Source organism: Marmota flaviventris, chromosome 2, assembly GCF_047511675.1.
Source record: "Marmota flaviventris isolate mMarFla1 chromosome 2, mMarFla1.hap1, whole genome shotgun sequence".
Taxonomy (NCBI): domain Eukaryota; kingdom Metazoa; phylum Chordata; class Mammalia; order Rodentia; family Sciuridae; genus Marmota; species Marmota flaviventris.
The window spans coordinates 173044971-173063519 of NC_092499.1; the positions used below are offsets into that span (position 1 = coordinate 173044971).

At 45.5% G+C, this 18549-nt stretch overlaps 1 protein-coding gene across 7 annotated transcripts in view; it reads left to right on the forward strand.

Annotated features, from left to right (window-relative positions):
• Rassf2 (Ras association domain family member 2) overlaps window positions 1–18549 on the forward strand; it is a 44979-nt gene that overhangs the window by 18812 nt on the left and 7618 nt on the right. For 5 of the 7 annotated variants that reach the window (XM_071608776.1, XM_071608774.1, XM_071608777.1 and 2 more), the window contains 6 exons: window positions 3328–3418; window positions 6160–6235; window positions 9318–9469; window positions 11881–11969; window positions 14929–15089; window positions 15889–18111. In XM_071608776.1, the coding sequence (XP_071464877.1) occupies window positions 3360–3418; window positions 6160–6235; window positions 9318–9469; window positions 11881–11969; window positions 14929–15089; window positions 15889–16344 (993 nt within the window). In that variant the 5' untranslated portion in view covers window positions 3328–3359 and the 3' untranslated portion in view covers window positions 16345–18111. Of the gene's footprint in view, window positions 1–3327; window positions 3419–6159; window positions 6236–9317; window positions 9470–11880; window positions 11970–14928; window positions 15090–15888; window positions 18118–18549 lie in introns of those variants that run through there. The other 2 variants (XM_027955017.3, XM_071608780.1) reach the window with 2 other exon arrangements.

Here is an 18549-nt window from a genome sequence, read left to right on the forward strand (position 1 = left end):
CCTCAAGACCTTTGTGTGCTTCAAATCGGGCTCCAGTTTCCCTTCCCTGGGCTCCCATCACCAGCTACTGGCCCTGCTCACCACGGCCTCTATCTCAAGGTACCCTGTTTTCTGGGCTTCCAGAATACGCTATCTTTTGTTTCCACCCCACCAAGGGACTCTTATTTCTTGATCCACACTGACTGACTAGGTATCTCAGAGCCCTGTCTTAGCCCTTTTCACTCTCTCCCTGGTGACCTCACCTGACCGTGTGCCTGCACACACCACCCATCCTGCATGACTCAGGGGTGCCCGATCCTTCTGCTTGGGCACATCCACCCTCCCTTTTGCCAGTGCCATCTCATCAAGGACTTCTTCGTTTGGAGGTCACTTCCTTCAGAAAGCTCCCAGCTCCCCACCCTTCAGTGAGCTACCATAGCTCTGCCTTCCTGTGTTAGAAGGGGCTGCTCCCTTTGTCTCCCTCCTACTAGACTGTGCACCCCAAGGGCAGGGTAGGGCCCATTTGCTGTTGAATGCTGTGGAGCCCTCCAGAAGTACAACATTTGGCATGGCTAGGCACACAATAAGTTTTTGCTGAAAGTGAAAATTGACACATGCATATAAAGGGTACCTTTTGGATATGTACTAGTTATGGGTAATTGTCACCTTAAAATGAAAAAAAGAAAAAACTTTCTCACTTTCCTTTCTCCCTTTTTATGCAGTACATATTCACTCTGGATTTTATGAACAGATTATTTTTCCTGGAAAAACATTGATTGAGGAGGGGGCGGGGTGGTACTGGGGATTGAACCTAGGGGCACTTAACCACTGAGCTACACTCCCAGCCCCTTTTATTTTTTTATTACGAGACAGGGTCTTGCTGAATTGCTTAGGGCCTTGCTAAGTTGCTGAGGCTGGCCTTACTTATGATCCTCTTGCCTCAGGTTTCTGAGTTGCTGGGATTACAGGTGTGTGCTACCACACTTGGCCCTTTCTGGAAAAGTTTTTATATATTTAAAATTTAGAGAGAGCAGTTGTGTCTCTAGGGTATGGCTTTTGGGAACACAAGTGGACTTGGAGTTTTCTGAGTGGAACTCAGCTCTCTGTTCCCTCCCTGGACTCTCATTCCTTTGCATTCATTCCCATAGTTGCCATAACAAATTATCAAAACTCAGAGGTTTAAAACAACACAGATTTATTATCTTAACAGTGGTGTAGGTCAGAGGTCTGTCATGGTTCTCATGGGACTAAAATCAAGGTGTCAGCAGGGCGGGTTCCATCTGTTTCCATAAACAAGTGTTGAGCTCAGTTTAATGAAATGCATGCTGAAGTAATTAAGGGAAAGTGATTGATGTCAGTAATGTACTTTGAAGTGAATGAAAAATAACATGGACTTGTAACTGAATTAAGAGATGTACAGATGAACAGATGTGTGATAGAGTAAGTTTAGTAAAAGATTAAGGATACAATAATCTTGGCTTTCATTACCATGAAAACAAAACAAAGCAAAACAACAACAACAATAACTATATATTAGATGTTGATGGACCTTTATCATATTCATTTATTTTTATGTGGTGCTGAGAATCGAACCCAGTGCCTCACACATGCTAAGCAAGTGCTCTACCACTGAGCCATAACCCCAGCCCTGTTTCTTCATCTTTATGTTTGCAAATTCTTTCTCTTTCTTTCTTTCTTCTTCTTTATTTATTTTTTATTTTTATTTTTTGGTACTGAGGATTGAACCCTGGTATGCTATTGAGCTACATCCTCAGCCCTTTTACTTTTTCGAGTCAGGATCTCACTAAGTTGCTGAGGCTGGCCTCAAATTTGCGATCCTCCTGTCTCAGGCTCCTGAGTTGCTGGGATGACAGGTGTGTGCCACCACACCAACCCTGAAAATTCACTTAATAAAATGTTTGAAAAAAATCACTAGTACCCAGATAGATCCAGCCTTTCAGTTGTTTCTATGCATCCATATAAATGCCAGTGGTTCTCCATTGGAGTGATTTTGTCTGGAGACATTTTTGATTGTTATGACTGGGGTGATCTAGTGATTAGAGGCCAGGGATGCTGCTAAACATCCTCCAAAACTCAGGACAGCCTCCATGAACAAGAATGGTCTAGCTCTGGATCTTAATAGTGCCAAGAACACTTGATGAATACCTACATATTTAAATGTATGTGTTTATACATATTTAAATGCATGTGTTTATACATATCAAGGTGTATATTTCTAGCCTTTTCTTTTCCTTAATTTCTTTTTGGTACTGGAAATTGAACCCAGGGGCACTTAACCACTGGTCTATACCTCCAGCCCTTTTAATTTTTAATTTTGAGCCACAGTCTTTCTAAGTTGCTTAGGGCCTCCCTAAGTTGCTGAGGCTGGCCTTGATTTTGTGGTCCTCCTGCCTCAGCCTTCTGAGTTGCTGGGATTATAGGCATGTGCCACCAATCTTAGCAATTTATGCATATTTTATATCTACAAATCAGATGCATAGCTCTATAACCCATGTTTTCATAATGTATTGCTCTTTTCCCAGGTAATGAAATCGCCCACATTTTAATAGCGATCACAGATCGTATGCTGTAGTTGTTTGTGTCCAGCTCTATTTGGGCATTTTAGGTGGTTTCTCCTTCTCAGTGTGTTTGTCAGTTTTCCGTCACTATCACAAAATAACTGAGATAAGCAGCTTAAAAGGAGGAACTGTTTATTTTGGTTGGTGGTTTCAGTCCAGGCTTGCTTGAGCCCTTCACTTTGGTACTGTGATGAGGCAGCACATCATGGCAGAGAGCACATGGGGAAGCAGAGAGGGAGAGAGGGAGGGGTTATGCTCCCAATGTCCCTTTAATGGCACCTCCCAATGACCTCTCTTCCTTCCACGAGGTCTTCCTTCCTCCTACAGCGCCATAGGTTGGTGACCAAGCTTTCAACACATGGCCCTTGGGGGACATCTAAGATCCAAACACAGCGCTCTATATACCTCAGGAGAATCTGGGCTGTTCCTGTCTGATGGCTCTCTGCGCTGTGTTATGAAGGTCCCATCAGGGACAAGGCTCGTTGGTCATCTTGGGACCAGCTTGGTATCAGCATTCTTTGTGGCTGGGGCATTTGTTCTTGGAGTATCCCAAAGTTGTCATCTTTCCTGAGGGTGTTTCCTCTCAGTAGCCGCTGCCAGCAGAATGGCCTCTCAGCAGTCCTGGGTCAGCTTTGGGCACCCAGGCTGTGGACCTGGGGGATGGTCTCATTCGGAGTCTTCCTCCCCTTGCCAGCTGCAGCCTAGGTTCTGATGAATTTCCCAAGGACCAAAGCCAGCTTCAACCTCGGCCTTCTCCTTTCCATCACAGGCCCGCCCTTCGGATGAAAAGAGAAAGGAAGGATGGACTACAATCACCAAACGTCCCTCGTCCCCTGTGGACAAGATAAATACATTTCCAAGTAAGAATTTTTGCTGTGCTGCTTGCCCAGGGGCCAGTACCGTGTGGGGACCTTGTGGGTGGATCGAAGCCACGGGCAGAGAGGCTTCCTCTGTGCTTCAGAGGCCCAGGGCTCTGGTGTGTGAAAGGCAGCCAAGCGGCTGGACTTGGACTTGTGAGGACAGCAGCAAGTCTGCAGCTTTAGATTGAAAAAAAAAAAAAAAAAAACCCCCAAGCCCAGCCTGGGAGGGAAGTAAAGGGGGAGCCAGACATGTGGGGGTGTCTTGGAAGGCTTCCAGGAGGAGGAGGAGGATGGTGTCTGCTTGCTGTGGCCTCAAATTCATTTGTTGAATCCTAACCTAAGTCTGTGGTATGAAGAGGTGAGACCTTCCGAAGGTGCCTAGATCATGACAGTGGAGATCTCCTGAATGGAATTAGTGCCCTTAGAGAAAAGGCCTGAGAGAGCTTGTTTGCCCTTCAACCCTGTGAGGACACAGGAAGAAGGTACTATCTCTGAGGGGCAGGCCCTCGCCAGACTCTGAATCTGCTGGCACCTTCATCTGGGACTTTCTGCCCTCTAGAACTGTGAGACATGAACTCCTATTGTTTATAAGCCACCCCGTCTCTAGTATTTTGTTATAGCAGCCCCAACACACTAAGAAACTACTCACTGTTCTGTCTGTGATATTGCCTGAGGGAGTCCTGGCTTGGGTGCTATGTTCCTGCGTTGCTCCGTTTCTGGCTAAAATTAGCACACCCTCTGAGTAGAAGGGGCAGGTTCCTTGTTTTCTATGTACTCTAGGTGTCTTGCACTCAGATTTTTCTTTTCTTTCTCTCTCCCTCTCCCTCCCCTCCTACCCTCTTTCTAAAAGCCAAAACTGAATTTTTCCTACTACAAATTTGAGGATTTTTTTTTTTTTGGCCTAGCCTGAATGTTCTCCGTCTTAAATAAGCCAACTTGAGTTTATCTGAGACTAAATTGTTTTAGACACACTTGGCCATACACAGATGCCTGTTGTGTGAGATCCAGAACATTCTTATCTCTTTATTGAAGGATTTCTCCAGGGACTTTTCCTGACCGGGTTTCAGATCTATGTGTTCAAAAGTACCAGACGTTTTGTCTTAAGTTATTTGGAATCACTTTTTTTTAAAATATTTTTTTTACTTGTTGATGGTCCTTTATTTTATTTGCTTATCTATATGTGGTGCTGTGGATCGAACACAGTGCCTCATGTGTACAAGGCAAGCGCTCTACTGCTGAGCTACAACTCCAGCCCCCACTTTTTTTTTTTTAACCATTCATTTCAGCTTGCTTAGAATTAGAATTATTCCCTTATCTAGGTTTAATATGTCAGAAATTTTTTTGGAATTTCCAGTGAGTTTTAACCTGTGCTGTGGTCCAAAAATCTCTCCATTGGATGATTGGGTTTAGAAGGACTGGATTCTGTCACCTCTTGCCTGAGAACAGGCAGAAACACACAGCAAATGGCTTCCTCAACCTCCTGCCTTCCCAATTCCTCATGGAGTGCAACAACAAGCACTTTTAGATAAAATCATATCAAAAATAGAACATTGCTGGGTGTGGTGGCGCCCGCCTGTAATCCTAGTAGCTTGGGTGGCTGAGTCAGGAGGATTGCCAATTCAAGGCTGGTCTCAGCAATTTAGTGAGACCTTGTCTTAAAATACAAAAATAAAAAAGGGCTAAGATGTAGATCCATGGTAGAGCTCTTGCTTAGTGTGCATGAGGCCCTGGGTTGAATCCTCAGCAACACATACACACACATAGTCTCTCTCTCTCTCTCTCATACACACACACAAAAAAAAGAAAGAAAATAGGATATTGCCAGGGTTTAGAAGCCCCAGCCTGTCCCCTTCCTCTCACTGCTCCACAAGGTGACCCTCTATTCTGAATCCTAAAACCCATTTCAAGCTTTATTTATTTATTTATTGGTATGGGGGATTGAACCCAGGGATGCTTGCTCTCTGAGATACATCCCCAGCCCTTTTTATTTCTTGTATTTTGAACTGAGGCTGGGATTCCTTGCACATCCCATTGTGCCTGGCCCATGGAATCGCACATTATGTTCTCTTTTCAAGTCTGTCTTCTTTCCCAATGAGATTCGTTCATGTTGTATTGTTCGTTCATATCTTTGTGACTGTGTAATGATGCACCGTGTGACAGGGACTTCCTTTGCTCATCCACTCTCTTGTTTGTGGGCGTTTGTAAGTTTTCAAACCCACAGTGAGGTCATGTCAATCACGTCTGAGTTGGTCTGTCCCACACCTGTCCCTGCTCACCTTCTGAAAAGCCTCAGAGTTTTTCTGAGTTTTGCAAATGCCTGTGGAGAACTCTCCTCTCCTCACTCACAGCATGCACCAGGGAGGGAAGGAGTGGAGAGGCAGGGGAAATCCCGTCTGTGGGCTTTGGAGGGCCTGTGGCCTTCTGGAAAGGTGTCTCCATGAATCTGTGACATACCTGCCCGCTCATTTGGCTTGGGTTTGGGGGAGTGTCGACAGAGATCCAGCCTTGGTAGTGCAGGACTGTCTTGGGGTTCTAGAGTTGCTTCTTAACATTCGGTCAAGTCTTGACCTTGGTGCTGGGGGAAGGTGCCATAGGGTCTTGGAAACTCTGTGGGGTGTGTGTGTGTGTGTGTGTGTGTCCATGTGAACATACACTGAGGGGGTAACTGAGGCCAGGTTAGAGGTGAGAATTATTGTATTATAAGAGGCTTCAGCTGAAAATGTTGTCACTTTCCCCCTAAGGAATGAACTTCTCCTGCATCTGAAGACCTACAACCTGTACTACGAAGGCCAGAACTTGCAGCTGCGACACAGAGAGGTAAGAGCAAGCCCTGGCAGGCTCCTGCCCTGGTGGGCTGGCCCAGTATTTGCCTCCACTTGATCTGGGTCTAAGGGGCCTGAGGTCTCCAGGGGTCCCCACCCTCCTGCCCCAGTGAGTGGCCTCTCACAATGTTGGCAAGAGTCCTTGGGGTTGTTTGGAAGGAGGCCCCCCCAGTTTTGATCCAGAATGGTTCAGCTTTTCTGCTCTGGAGACATCCCTATGGGAGTGTGACAGGGTAGCACAGCCTCAGAGGGGGGGTATCTCCAGAGGGAGGTTTTCATGAAGTGACCCTCTCAGATGGCTCCCAAGCAGGCATCCCCTTGTTGGGTGGTTCCCCGGAACCTTACCTGTCCTCTGTGTTTACACTTCAGGGCCAAGTCCTGTTGCTACAGCGACAGGGCAGATCACATAAGATCTGGGTGGTGACTCCCACTCTCCCCCCTCCACCTGTGGCCATCTTCTCAGCCCTTCTCAGGATGCCCTTTGCTTTCCCTCTGACTTTTCCCAGCCCCCACCCGGAAGCTAAGCTTATCCATCCTGTATCTGTTTCTGTAAAGCCTGCTATCAGATAGATGTTGAGTTATAAGGACGGCTGGTGGAGTAATTTATACTCGAGCGTTCTTAACTGATAAGAAGCAGTGTGTAATACCCTGGGTTATCAAGCCATGGCGATTTAATCCATAGAAACAGATAGCAGATGGTGGAATTTCAGCCGCTCAGGCAGGCTGTTGGGGGTAGGATATGGGAAGCGTGGCCTTTTCCTGTGTCCCTCAAGCCACTCCACTTAGGCAAAGTCCTATTGAGGGTTAAGTTCTGTCCTGTAGTAGTTCAATGTCATGATACCAGCTCTGCCCAGTTGGAAGTCCTTATAAATCAACTGTGCTTACATAAAGTCTTCTCTCTCTCTCTCTCTCTCTCTCTCTCTCTCTCTTTTTGAACCAGGGATTGAATCCAGGGGTGCTGAACCACTGAGCTACATCCCCAACCCCTTTTATTTTTGATTTTGAGATGGTCTCACTAAGTTTCCTAGGGCCTCACTAAGTTGTTAAGGCTGGCCTCAAACTTGTGATCCTCTTCCCTCAGCCTCCTGGGTTGCTGGAATTACAGGCATGTGTCTCTGTGCCCAGCCATGAAGCCCTTTTCCCCAAGATCCCCAAATGCTCTGAAGTTGTTCCACTCCTTTCCTGATTCCCCCCAGTCTCCACCATGACTCTTGGCTTTGGTTAGTTGCTCACTTGGCAGGTTCCATTTTCACCCAAGGGGGTTTATCCTGAAGATGTGGCCATAATCTAGGTCAGACACCCATGAGACTTACCCAAAAAACATGGGTTCAGAAGGGTTTTTCTGAGACTAGAGAGAGAAAAAAAAAAAAAAAAACTGACCCTTTTTGGCATTGTCAAAGCTGCTATTAATTAGTAGCTAGGCCATGAGCAAGATTTTGATCCTTTATCAGCTTTCCTAGGATATATCCTACAGAATACATCTTCAAAGACAGCTGGGTGTCGTGGTGCACATCTATAATCCTAGAGGCTTGGGAGGCTGAGGTGGGAGGATTGCAAGTTCAAGGCCAGCCTCAGCAACTTAGTGAGGACTTAAGCAACTTAGTGAGACCTTGTATCAAATAAAGAATAAAAAGGGGTGGGGATATAGCTCAGTGGTAAAATGCCCTTGAAGTCAATCCTCAGTATAAAAAAAAAAAAAGAAGAAATTCTTAAAGTACTACATGATTAAAGTTTTTCATGGTCACAAATGATCTACTTTTTCAAGATGGAACATACTGATGTCCTTAGAAATTTCACATTTGCCAGGTGTGGTGGTGTATCCTGTACTCACAGCAGCTATGAGGCTGAGGCAGGAGGATCATGAGTTCAAAGCCAGCCTCAGCAATTTAGCAAGGCCCTAAGTAACTTAGCGAAACACTGTCTCTAAATAAAATATTTTAAAAGGCTGGGGATATAGCTCAGGGGTTAGACACCCCTGAGTTCCATCCCTGGTACCAAAAAACAAAAACAAAAACAAACAACAACAACAAAAACACAAAGAAAGCAACCTTTTAGCATAACTTGGAATTCCTGCAGGACTTATTTACCTTTAGAAGAGTCATAATATTAAGCACATTAGCTTATTACAAAGTGCCAAGAAGTTCTGTTAAGAAATTTGCTTAACACAGCCTCTCCTAACTCATGATCCCTTGACATCCTTTTAAGGCAACAGTTCATCTGCTAAAGGAGCTGGTGTTCTGTAGAATAAATTTGGGGAAATTCTGCTTTAAATATCCTTCATCCAGAGGGTTGGATTGCTAGACATATGTTGTAGCTAAGGACATGTCACTTTCTGTAGTAGGGGAGGGATAAGTAGCTAATTCAAGAACCCAGTTCTTGCTTCTGTTAGAAAGGCTAGGTCTCATTTTATTATACTTTTTGGAACCAGGGATTGAACTTAGGGGTGCCCAACCATTGAGCTACATCCCCTGCCACTTATTATTTTTTATTTTGAGACAAGGTCTCTGCTAAATTGCCTAGGGCCTCACTAAATTGCTGAGCTTGGCCTTGAACTTGTGATCCTCTTGCCTCAACCTCCTGAGCTACTGGGATTATAGGCATGTACCACCAAGCCCAGCTAGTCTCATTTATTTTAAAAGATGTATTCTGGTTTCTTAAAAGTTATTATTATACTAACAACAACAACAAAAAAGTTCTTTTTAATTTGCACACATTGTTTAGAATTTCACAGCAACGTGTTTTTTGTTTTGTTCTGTTTTTTTTTTTTTCAGAGCTGGGGTGGAGCCTAGGGCCTCATGCATGCTAGGCAGGCTCTCTGCCACTGAGCTACCCCTACCCCTACCCTGCTCCTTCACAGCAACTTTTGTGCTGTCCTGTAAGGTCAGCCTCAGGGTGTCAGGGAGCTTTAGGGCAGAGTGTGTCTTGGAGTTGAGATGTGTGAACACCATTCACATCCTATGAATACCATCCAGGGCACGCAGATAGGACACATGAAGGATGCTGTCTCTGTCCCCCAGTGCCGTGCTGGCTTTTGGAGGGCTTTTCTGGGCTCACCAGACTGATTGCTTTGCGGGCAGGAAGAAGATGAGTTCATTGTGGAGGGGCTGCTGAATATCTCCTGGGGGCTACGCCGGCCCATCCGCCTGCAGATGCAGGACGACAATGAACGCATCCGCCCCCCTCCGTCCTCTTCCTCCTGGCACTCGGGCTGCAACTTGGGGGCACAAGGGTGAGTGAGGCGCGATGGGGCTGGGAGGTGACTGGAGTGTCTGGGTGGTGTGTGCCTAGTCAGCCATGCTCCAGTCAGTCCTGTTCCCACTACCTCCACTGCCACCAGTGTTGGGCTTGTGTTGAGGAGAACAGGGTTGGGTTGGGTTGGTGTAACCGGGCCTCCATTCTCTCTCCACAATCACTGAGTGAGGTCAGGGTGAGGAGGGGAGGTGCTGAGTCACAGAAGGGGACATGCCAGCGTGTCCTCCCTGGTGGAAAATTCTGGAGTCTCAGGGTGTGTTGCTAGTGGCCAGCACATCCAGCAGATTTCTAACAGGATGCCAATGTGTTGGCGTCCTCATAGAATGGTCCCCACTCCAGGGACATTTAGGACTTGAACTCTCAGACTGAAGCTCTCTGAGTCTTGCGGGGAACCTGGAAAAATAAAAGGAATGTCAACCTCTGTGTGAACCAGCCAAGTGAGGTCAACCGGGGAGTCTGCTGCACACCTGGAACAGGGTTGTGGTCCCCTTCCCCTGGTCCCCATGGGAAGGGGTGTGAAGATTGCGCCTGTTCCTCCCCAAACTCTGCTCCTCATGTGGCCAAATGAGTAACCAAATGCATCTACGAAGCCGCGCCCTTTTTACTGTCTTTCTGGGACTTTGGTTTTCAGGATCAAGTGACTAGCCTCCTTCCCTCCTGAAACTTGCTGATGCTGGCGGTCTGCAGGCTACAGCCTGGGTGGAGTTTTGCCGGCCTGGAGCCAAAACCACAGTGATGTTTTTTTCTAGTTTAAATGAGAGCCAAGCCCTCTCTGTTGGCCACATGGAACGTTTTGTTGAACTCCACGGCCAAAGTCTATCTTTACAATTCAGAGATACCTACAATATGGCCCGACTCTGGAGGTGATCTGGTTTCTTTCCAAGAGAATCTAAGGAGGAAAGTTCTTACCCGTCCCATTGGGATGTCTGGTCAGGGTTCTTTGGTTTCATTTAACTTTGCTGGTTTCACACGGCTTTGCCTTCAGTGCTTACTCTGTATTTTATTTCCAAGGAGTCAAACCCTGTCCACTGCCCGATACTGACCCCCACGCTGTTGCATTCTGTTCCCTACATGAGATGATTACAAAAATTCCATTTGTCCGTGGGGCCTTTGACTGGGGCTGCCATTGAGGGGTCCTTCAATCTGCGTATTGGTTTCTTCTCCCTTCCCTGGGGCATCAGGCTGGTCTTGATTGGCCCCTGAAACGTACAAGCACATGGAGAGTAACCAGGTGGGTGGCCAGCTATAGTGAAGTGAATACCTGGACTACTGTGTTAAGGAGGATGCTGAGGCCAGTTTCTGCTTCAGCAAGAAAGAGGGCTTTGGATCAGGAAGCAAGGAGAGGCTGGCTACTCCGGATGCCAAGTGTTCATTATTCCCTGAGAGGCTCTGGCTGTATGGATCCATTCTGGGGCTCAGAAGGCTGTATTATTATAGAAAATTCTTTCAGATTTTTAATATTAATTGTATACCCTTAGAACTATCATCTTTGGAACATAAGGCCTGTCTCTACTGGGTCAGGGAGCTCACAGTCTTTTCACAGTGGGATGGCCTTAATTGGTTAAATATGATTCTCCTTCCTGGCCAAATCCTCTGTTGATTTTGGGTGTGTTTCTCTGAACTGCTTCCATTGTCCTTTTTGGCTTTGAGGAATTAATTGCCAGTTATCACGGCAAACCGGGGTTCAGCTCAGACTGCCTGCTGCGACTCTCTCTCTCTAGCTTGACTGTGGCCTCCATCCTTGCAACCCAAAGAATGCTGTCCTTGGTGCCCCTACCAAAGCTGCCCTGATCCTTGTAGCAGCCAACCTGTTACTTTCTACTCCTTTGAGAAGCCAGAAGCGGTTTCTGAGTGTTTCCTCCAACAGAAGGGAAGGTGGGGCTGGGAATGTGGCTCAGTGGTGGAGAGCTTGCCTGCCATGAGTGAGCCCCTGGGTTGGATCCCCAGCACCGGAAAACAAAACAAAACAACAAACCAGAAGCGAATCTGAACTGGAATCCTGCCCCAGAAACAAATGACCATTATTAGGGTTTCAAAAAATCAGTCATAGAACCCACATGTGCTTAGGAACTCGGCGCAGGCAACACATGGGTTTTGTTCTTCGGAGTTTTCCTTCCTGGGCTGGATGAATTAGGTGTTTGTGTTGCTGCAGATGTTGGAAAAGAGCATCTTCTTGTTCCTAAACTTCCCCCTCCCCCATCAGTGCTCAGCCTGCAGGCTGGGCCAGTCTCCTGGGATGCTCAGGGCAGCCCACCTGCCTCCTTCATCAGCTGGTGTGAGTTGGTACCCAGCCCGGCACAAGCAAAGCATTCACTGGGGAGGGTGGGATGGGGGGATCTCTTGACCAGGATTAACCCAGTCTCCCTTTTGTTTGTTTTCTGCCCCCAGCACCATTATGAAGCCCCTCACCATGCCTAACATTCAGATCTCAGAGGTGGATGCGTCTCCTGAGAGTGAACAGATGCCAAGCCCCACAGGTACACGTGCCAGGGGAGGAACATCCGGTTAGGGGCCAACTGGGTGATAGTTGTTATAAACTGTGCTTTATTTGTAGATATATGAAATTTTTATAGTTCAAGATTCAAAAAGTGTTAAAAGGAAAAAAAAAATGAATCTCCCACCTCCATCACTGAGCATCCTCCCTAAAAACAACCTGAGTACATCCTTCTCCAGACAGTTATACATATATAAACAAAAACACACTGACAGATCTTTGGGATGTCGTTTCTTTTTTAGTGCGGGGGGTACTGGGGATTAGCTCAGGGGCACTCGACCACTGAGCCACATCCCCAGCCTTATTTTGTATTTTATTTAGAGACAGGTATTACTGAATTGTTTAGTGCCTCACTTTTGCTGAGGCTGGCTTTGAACTCTGGATCCTCCTGCCTTGGCCTCCTGAGACACTAGGATTACAAGTAGGCACCACCATGCCTGGCTGGATGTCATTTCTTATCTTTTCCTTTTTATATAAGTGGTAGCTTTTTGCACTTTGCTGGTTTTATCTATATATATATATTTTTTTCATTTAACTTAGGATTATTCCACATAGATCCATAAAGAACATCTCTGTTCTTCACAGCTCTGCAGGATTCCATGGAAAAATGATAATTTATTTAGTCACTCCTATTAATGAGACATTTAAGTCATTGTCAGTCTTTGCTATGAAAAATCAGATTGCTGACAATGAGCTTATACATGGGCCATTTTACTCATCTTTAAGCATGTCTATAGAATTCCTTGAAGTGGAATTACTGGGTCTGAGAAAATATGTGTTTACAGTTTTGACAGATGTTGTCAGTTTGCAAATCAGAAAACATGAATTAAATATATTTTAATAAAAAGAGCTTAACCTACAATTCTATTATTGTCAATTTTTAATATTTATAGACATACATAGGTAGAAATATGTCAGGGGACCCCCATATATTTATGTGTCTTATTAACATTTTTTATTGTGATAAAATACTTATTATCTTTTCATTCTTAACATTTTGAAGTATACTGTCCAGTGGTGTTAAATACATTTATAATTATTCAGCCATCACTTCTAAGCATTTCCAGGACTCTTCTTCCCTTAAAACCATCATCCTTGTGTGGGGAAAAAGGTACACTCATACATTGCTGGTAGGACTGCAAATTGGTGCAAGCATTCTGGAAAGTAGTATGGAGATTCCTCAGAAAACTTGGAATGAACCACCATTTGACCTAGTTATCCAATTCTTCGGCATATATCCAGAAGACTAAAGATCTGCACACTATAGTGACATAGCCACATCAGTGTTTATAGCAGCTCAATTCATAAGAGCTAAGCTATAGAACCAAACTAGGTGCCCTTCAACAGATGAATGGATAAAGAAAATGAGGTATATACACACAAAGGAATATAACTCAGGCATAAAGAAGAATGAAATTATGGCATTTGCTAGTAAATGGATGAAACTGGAGACTATCATGCTGAGTGAAATAAGTCAATCCCAAAAAACCAAAGGCCGAAAGTTCTCTTGAAATGTGGATGCTGACTCACAATAGGTGGTGTGTGTGTGGCGGGGAGGGGCAGGGGAGTAGAATTTCACCCATTTGGACAAGGGGGAGTCGGGGGAAGGGAAGGGGATGGGAATGGGAATAGACAGTAGAATGAATCAGACATAACTTCCCTATGTTCATATATGAATACACGACCAGTGTAACACCACATCACGTACAACCACAAGAATGGGAAGTTATACTCCTTGGATGTGTGATATGTCAAAATATACTCAACTTTCATGTATAACCAAAAAGAACAAATAGAAAATTAAAAAAAAATCATCCTTAGATCATTCAAATCTGTCTCTAAAACCCAAAACTCTTTTTTTTTTTTTTTTTTTTTTTTTATAAAACTGAAACTCTTGGGAGTATAGCTCAGTGGTAGAGCTCTTACCTAGCATGCATGAGTCCCTGGGTTTGATCCCCTGCACCACAAAAAATAAAATTAAAACCTCTGAAATTCTGTACTCATTAAATAATAGCTCCCCATTTCCCTGCCCACCCCAGCCACTGGGAACCACCATTCCATATTGTGCCCCTATGGTTTTGACTGTTCTGGGTACCTCCTAGGAGGGCAATCATGCATCACTTGTCTTTTTGCAACTGGCTATTTTCACTCAGCATAACGTCCTCAAGGCTCATCCGTGTTGTAACACATGTCAGAATTAGTTTGCAATATCTTGCAGGCCCTCACATGCTTGTTCTGTGCCAGGCACTGCTCTAAGTTTTTCTATTCATTCATTTAGATCTAATCTCCTAAGATGGGTGCTATTGTTAGTCCCATGGTAGAGACAAGAAAACAGAGGCACAGAAAGACTAGTGACAGATGTCTGTGGAGGAGCTGGGATTTGAACCTGAGGAGTCTGGTTCTGAGGTTTCAGAGTAGAGACCCCTTATCCCTCATAGAGCCAGTCACTGTAGTACTTCTTAGTAAATCATGTATTATGCTTCTCTTCCAGTCAGAAATAGTTTTTATAAAATACATTTTACAAAAATATATTGAAGTATATAAATTTTGTAAAATATATTTTGGGGGAGGGAATGAGTGCTGTAGTGTTGGCTAGAAAGGGATCATGTACAAGTTGCTGCGTCCCAGGTCCAGGCAAACAGAGCCCTACCTTTGCCTCCCTCCCTTCCCTCCCCATCCATTCCTTCCTTCCTTTCTTCCTTCCTTCCTTCCTTCCTTCCGTGATGACTGGGGATTGAACCCAGAGTGCTCTGCCACTAAACTACATCCCCAGCTCTTTTTTAAAAATTTGAGACAAGGTCTTATTAAATTGCTCAGGGCCTTGCTAAGTTGCCAAGGCTGGTCTTGAACTTGTGGTCCTCCTCCCTCAGCCTCCTGACTCACTGGGATTATAGGTGTGTGCTACCACACTCAACCAGAGCTTGTTTCCCCTTTTCTTTCAGACTCCAGGGGCCTGAAGCCTGTGCAGGAGGACACCCCACAGTTGATGCGCACACGCAGTGATGTTGGGGTACGTCGCCGTGGCAATGTGAGAACCCCCAGTGACCAGCGGCGAATCAGACGCCACCGCTTCTCCATCAATGGCCATTTCTACAACCACAAGGTAGAATGGATGGGGGAAGGTGAAGGGGACAGTTTCAGAGGGCAACACCCCTTCTTGGGCATCTGCCACCTCGGGGCTATAGCTCTGCGGTCCCTAGTGGGACACCTAGGAAGTCATGTTTGCTGTTCAGTCTTTGGGCTGTAGGATCTGCTGGCTCTATGAGGGATAAGGGGCCTCAGGTCAAGGGGTCCCCACTAGGGTTATGGGTACATTCAGCGGGGCTATACAAAGTAGCACCTGCTGTAGCCTTGAAGGCTTCCTAAACACCCCTCATGAACTGCCCCCACCGAGGTACCTGTGTCTGTGCCCTCTTCCTGCACCCCGAGCCCCGCGGCAGGTGCATGGTCTGACTTTCCCCTGAGCTAACGGCTTTCTGAAGCAGAGCTGTGAGCCCCAGATCGGCACCTTCTCCACAGGCAGCTGACCCCCTTCTTTCCTGTTTGGTTCAAATCCTGCCTTCTTATAGCACGGGCACGACTGGAGAGTGGCCAGAGGCCTCCTCATGGTGGTTCCAGCAAAAGGGTCTTTGTGAGTGTTTTCTTTGGAGAGAGTCCAATTTCCCCTCCCCAACCATGCCCTTTGGGGAGTCAGCCCTGAGCCTCCCACAGGGAGCCCACACTGAGTTAGTCAAACCTTGGGGGCTGCTTGTCTGCATCAAAGTCCGATGCTCACCCTGCTGGCCCGGGAGTTCTCAGGGGGCACCTTTTGAGGACCATTGTCACTGAAGCTAGTCCCTACCTGGGTTTTTATGCTGTCTTTGTCCCTGATCCCAACCTGAGCTGGACCCCTCTATTGACAGACCTCGGTGTTCACACCTGCCTATGGCTCCGTCACTAACGTCCGCATCAACAGCACCATGACCACCCCACAGGTCCTGAAGCTGCTGCTCAACAAGTTTAAGGCAAGTTCCCTTTGCTGGTTGTGTGCCTCAGGGCCCTGGAGGGGTGGTGGGGGAAGCTTTGGAGAGTGTGGCTTGTGGGGTGCTGGGCAGAGGATTTGGGTTTTTAGACCCTTGCTAATCAAGGCAAAGCCCACAGCATTAGCATCACCCAGAAGCTTGTTAGAAAAGCAGATTCTTAGACCCCATCTTAGAACTTTCGAGTCAGAAACTCTGAGGGTGAGGCCAGGGAGCCTCTTTAACAGCCCTGCAGGGCCCTCCGCAGCCCATTTGGAGTTTGAAAAGCATCAATCCTCATGTACTTTTATGGACTGCCATGGAACAACCCCAGGGCCTGACCTCTGGTTTCGGGCTTAGTGCATAGATAACTTCTGGAACACATGCAAATAATAGTGCATATGTGCTTTTAAGGTACTGTTACTCTGTTTTCTGTATTCCCTTTATAATTCTCTTGGAGACCAAGTATTCTTATTTTTATTTTTTAAATTATTTTTAAGTAGTGTTTTAGTCAACTTTTTCTCTCTGTGACCAAAGACTTGACAAGAACAATTTTAGAGGAGGAAAAGTTTATTTTGTGCTCATGACTTCAAAGGTCTCCGTCCATAGACAGCCAACTCCACTCTTTGGGGCCCCAGGTGAGGCAGAACATCATGGTGGAAGAGTGTGGCAGAGGAAAGCAGTTTAGGACATGCTCCTGGAAGCAGAGGAAGAGAAGAAGGGCGGGGCTTCTATTCAACTAGGATACAATATGTGCCTCCAGGGACCCACCTCCTCCAGCCACACCCTACCACCTACAGTTACCACCAAGTTAATCCCTCTCAGGGATTAGTGCACTGATTAGGTTAAACCTCTTCTAACCCAATCTTTTCACCCTGAGCTTTGTTGCATTGTCTCACTCTTGAGCTTTTCCGGAACACCTAATATCTAAACCATAACAAATGGTGGCTTGCTGTGTTGCCCAGGCTGGTCTCAAACTTCTAGATTTAAGATCCTCTGCCTCAGCTTCTCAAGTAGCTGGGACTACAGGTGAATGCCACTCTGCCCAGCTAGTATACTTTTTCTTTTTTTTTTTAATTTTTTTAATATTTATGTTTTAGTTTTCGGCGGACACACATCTTTGTTTGTATGTGGTGCTGAGGATTGAACCCGGGCCGCACGCATGCCAGGCGAGCGCGCTACCGCTTGAGCCACATCCCCAGCCCCATACTTTTTCTTTTTTAAAAAAAATTTCTACAGTTGTAGGTGGACAGCCTGCCTTAGCATGCCTTTTTATTTGCTTATTTTTTTTGTGGTGCTAAGGATCAAACCCAGTGACTCTTGCGTGCTAGGCAAGCTCTCTGCCTCTGAGCTCCAACTCCAGCCCTAGTATACTTGTTTTTAGTGGAAGCCAATGTAGCCTAGAACGCAGGACCCTGGTTTGAATTCCCGTCCATCACCTGATAGCTGGCTGAGTAGGACAGGGGATTTCATCTCCTTGGTTTCTGCTTCCTCATCCATAAAAGAAGGATGAGGGTAACGTGTATTGAGGTTGTCAGGAGCACGAGATGAATGAAAATAAATGTAGTGTGTGGAACTTCATTTTACAATAAGTGTTACCTATGACTGCTTGAGCATCACTAGTCTGAAATCTTTCTCCAAAGTTAGACACTTTTGGAACACTGACATGATGCTCAAAAACTTTCTGACTTCAGAGCATTTTGGATTTCAGTGTTTTGAAGATCAAGTTTATGCAAATACTCCAAAATCTGAAATACTTTGGGCCTTAAACATTTTAGGTAAAGGAGGCTCAACCTATATTATCTTTTTTTTAGAAATTGAAATTCTGGGGATAGAAATCAGAGCTTCAGTATGGTAGGCATTTGCTCTATCACTGAGCTACCCCCACCCCTAACCCTGCATTATCTATTATTGATAAAGTTATCTGCCTACCCCCCCATCTCCTTTTAAGAGTTGTGAATAAACAGCCTCCCCTCAAAAGAGCCTAAATTTGGCTTTTTAGTGTTGCGGAAGATGGGATGTCTCAAAGCTGGGATATTTAAGTACATGCTTTCAACAAGTCTCTTTTGCCCCTGATTCAGATAGAGAATTCAGCGGAGGAGTTTGCTTTGTACGTGGTCCACACCAGTGGTGGTGAGTCTGAAGAACACAGTGTACTTTAAAACTTTTAATTAACTCAAAATAGCAAGTTAAAAAAAAAATACCTCTGGCTCATTTGGTTGTTGTTTAGGTTTTGGAAACTTCCAAATGTTGGCCTCCAGGGTTGGTGGGCTTGCTGGATGAGAATTAGAATACCACTGAATTAGAATACCATATTTGGGCAGTAAACAAACCCTAAACTCTAACTGCCTGCTAGAGAAAGAACTGGACTTTCTGGAGAGACAGATAAAGCCAGTTCTTCAAAGTGGTTTCTTCTAAAGGGTTTGAGGCAGGGGAGCCTTATTGAGGGGAGAATGTTGTTTTTAACAACACCTGCTGAATAGTTCATTTACAAATCAATCACTTAACTTGTATGACCACATCTTCTAAACTGCCTGGTCCATTTGGACCCCTGTGTTGACCACT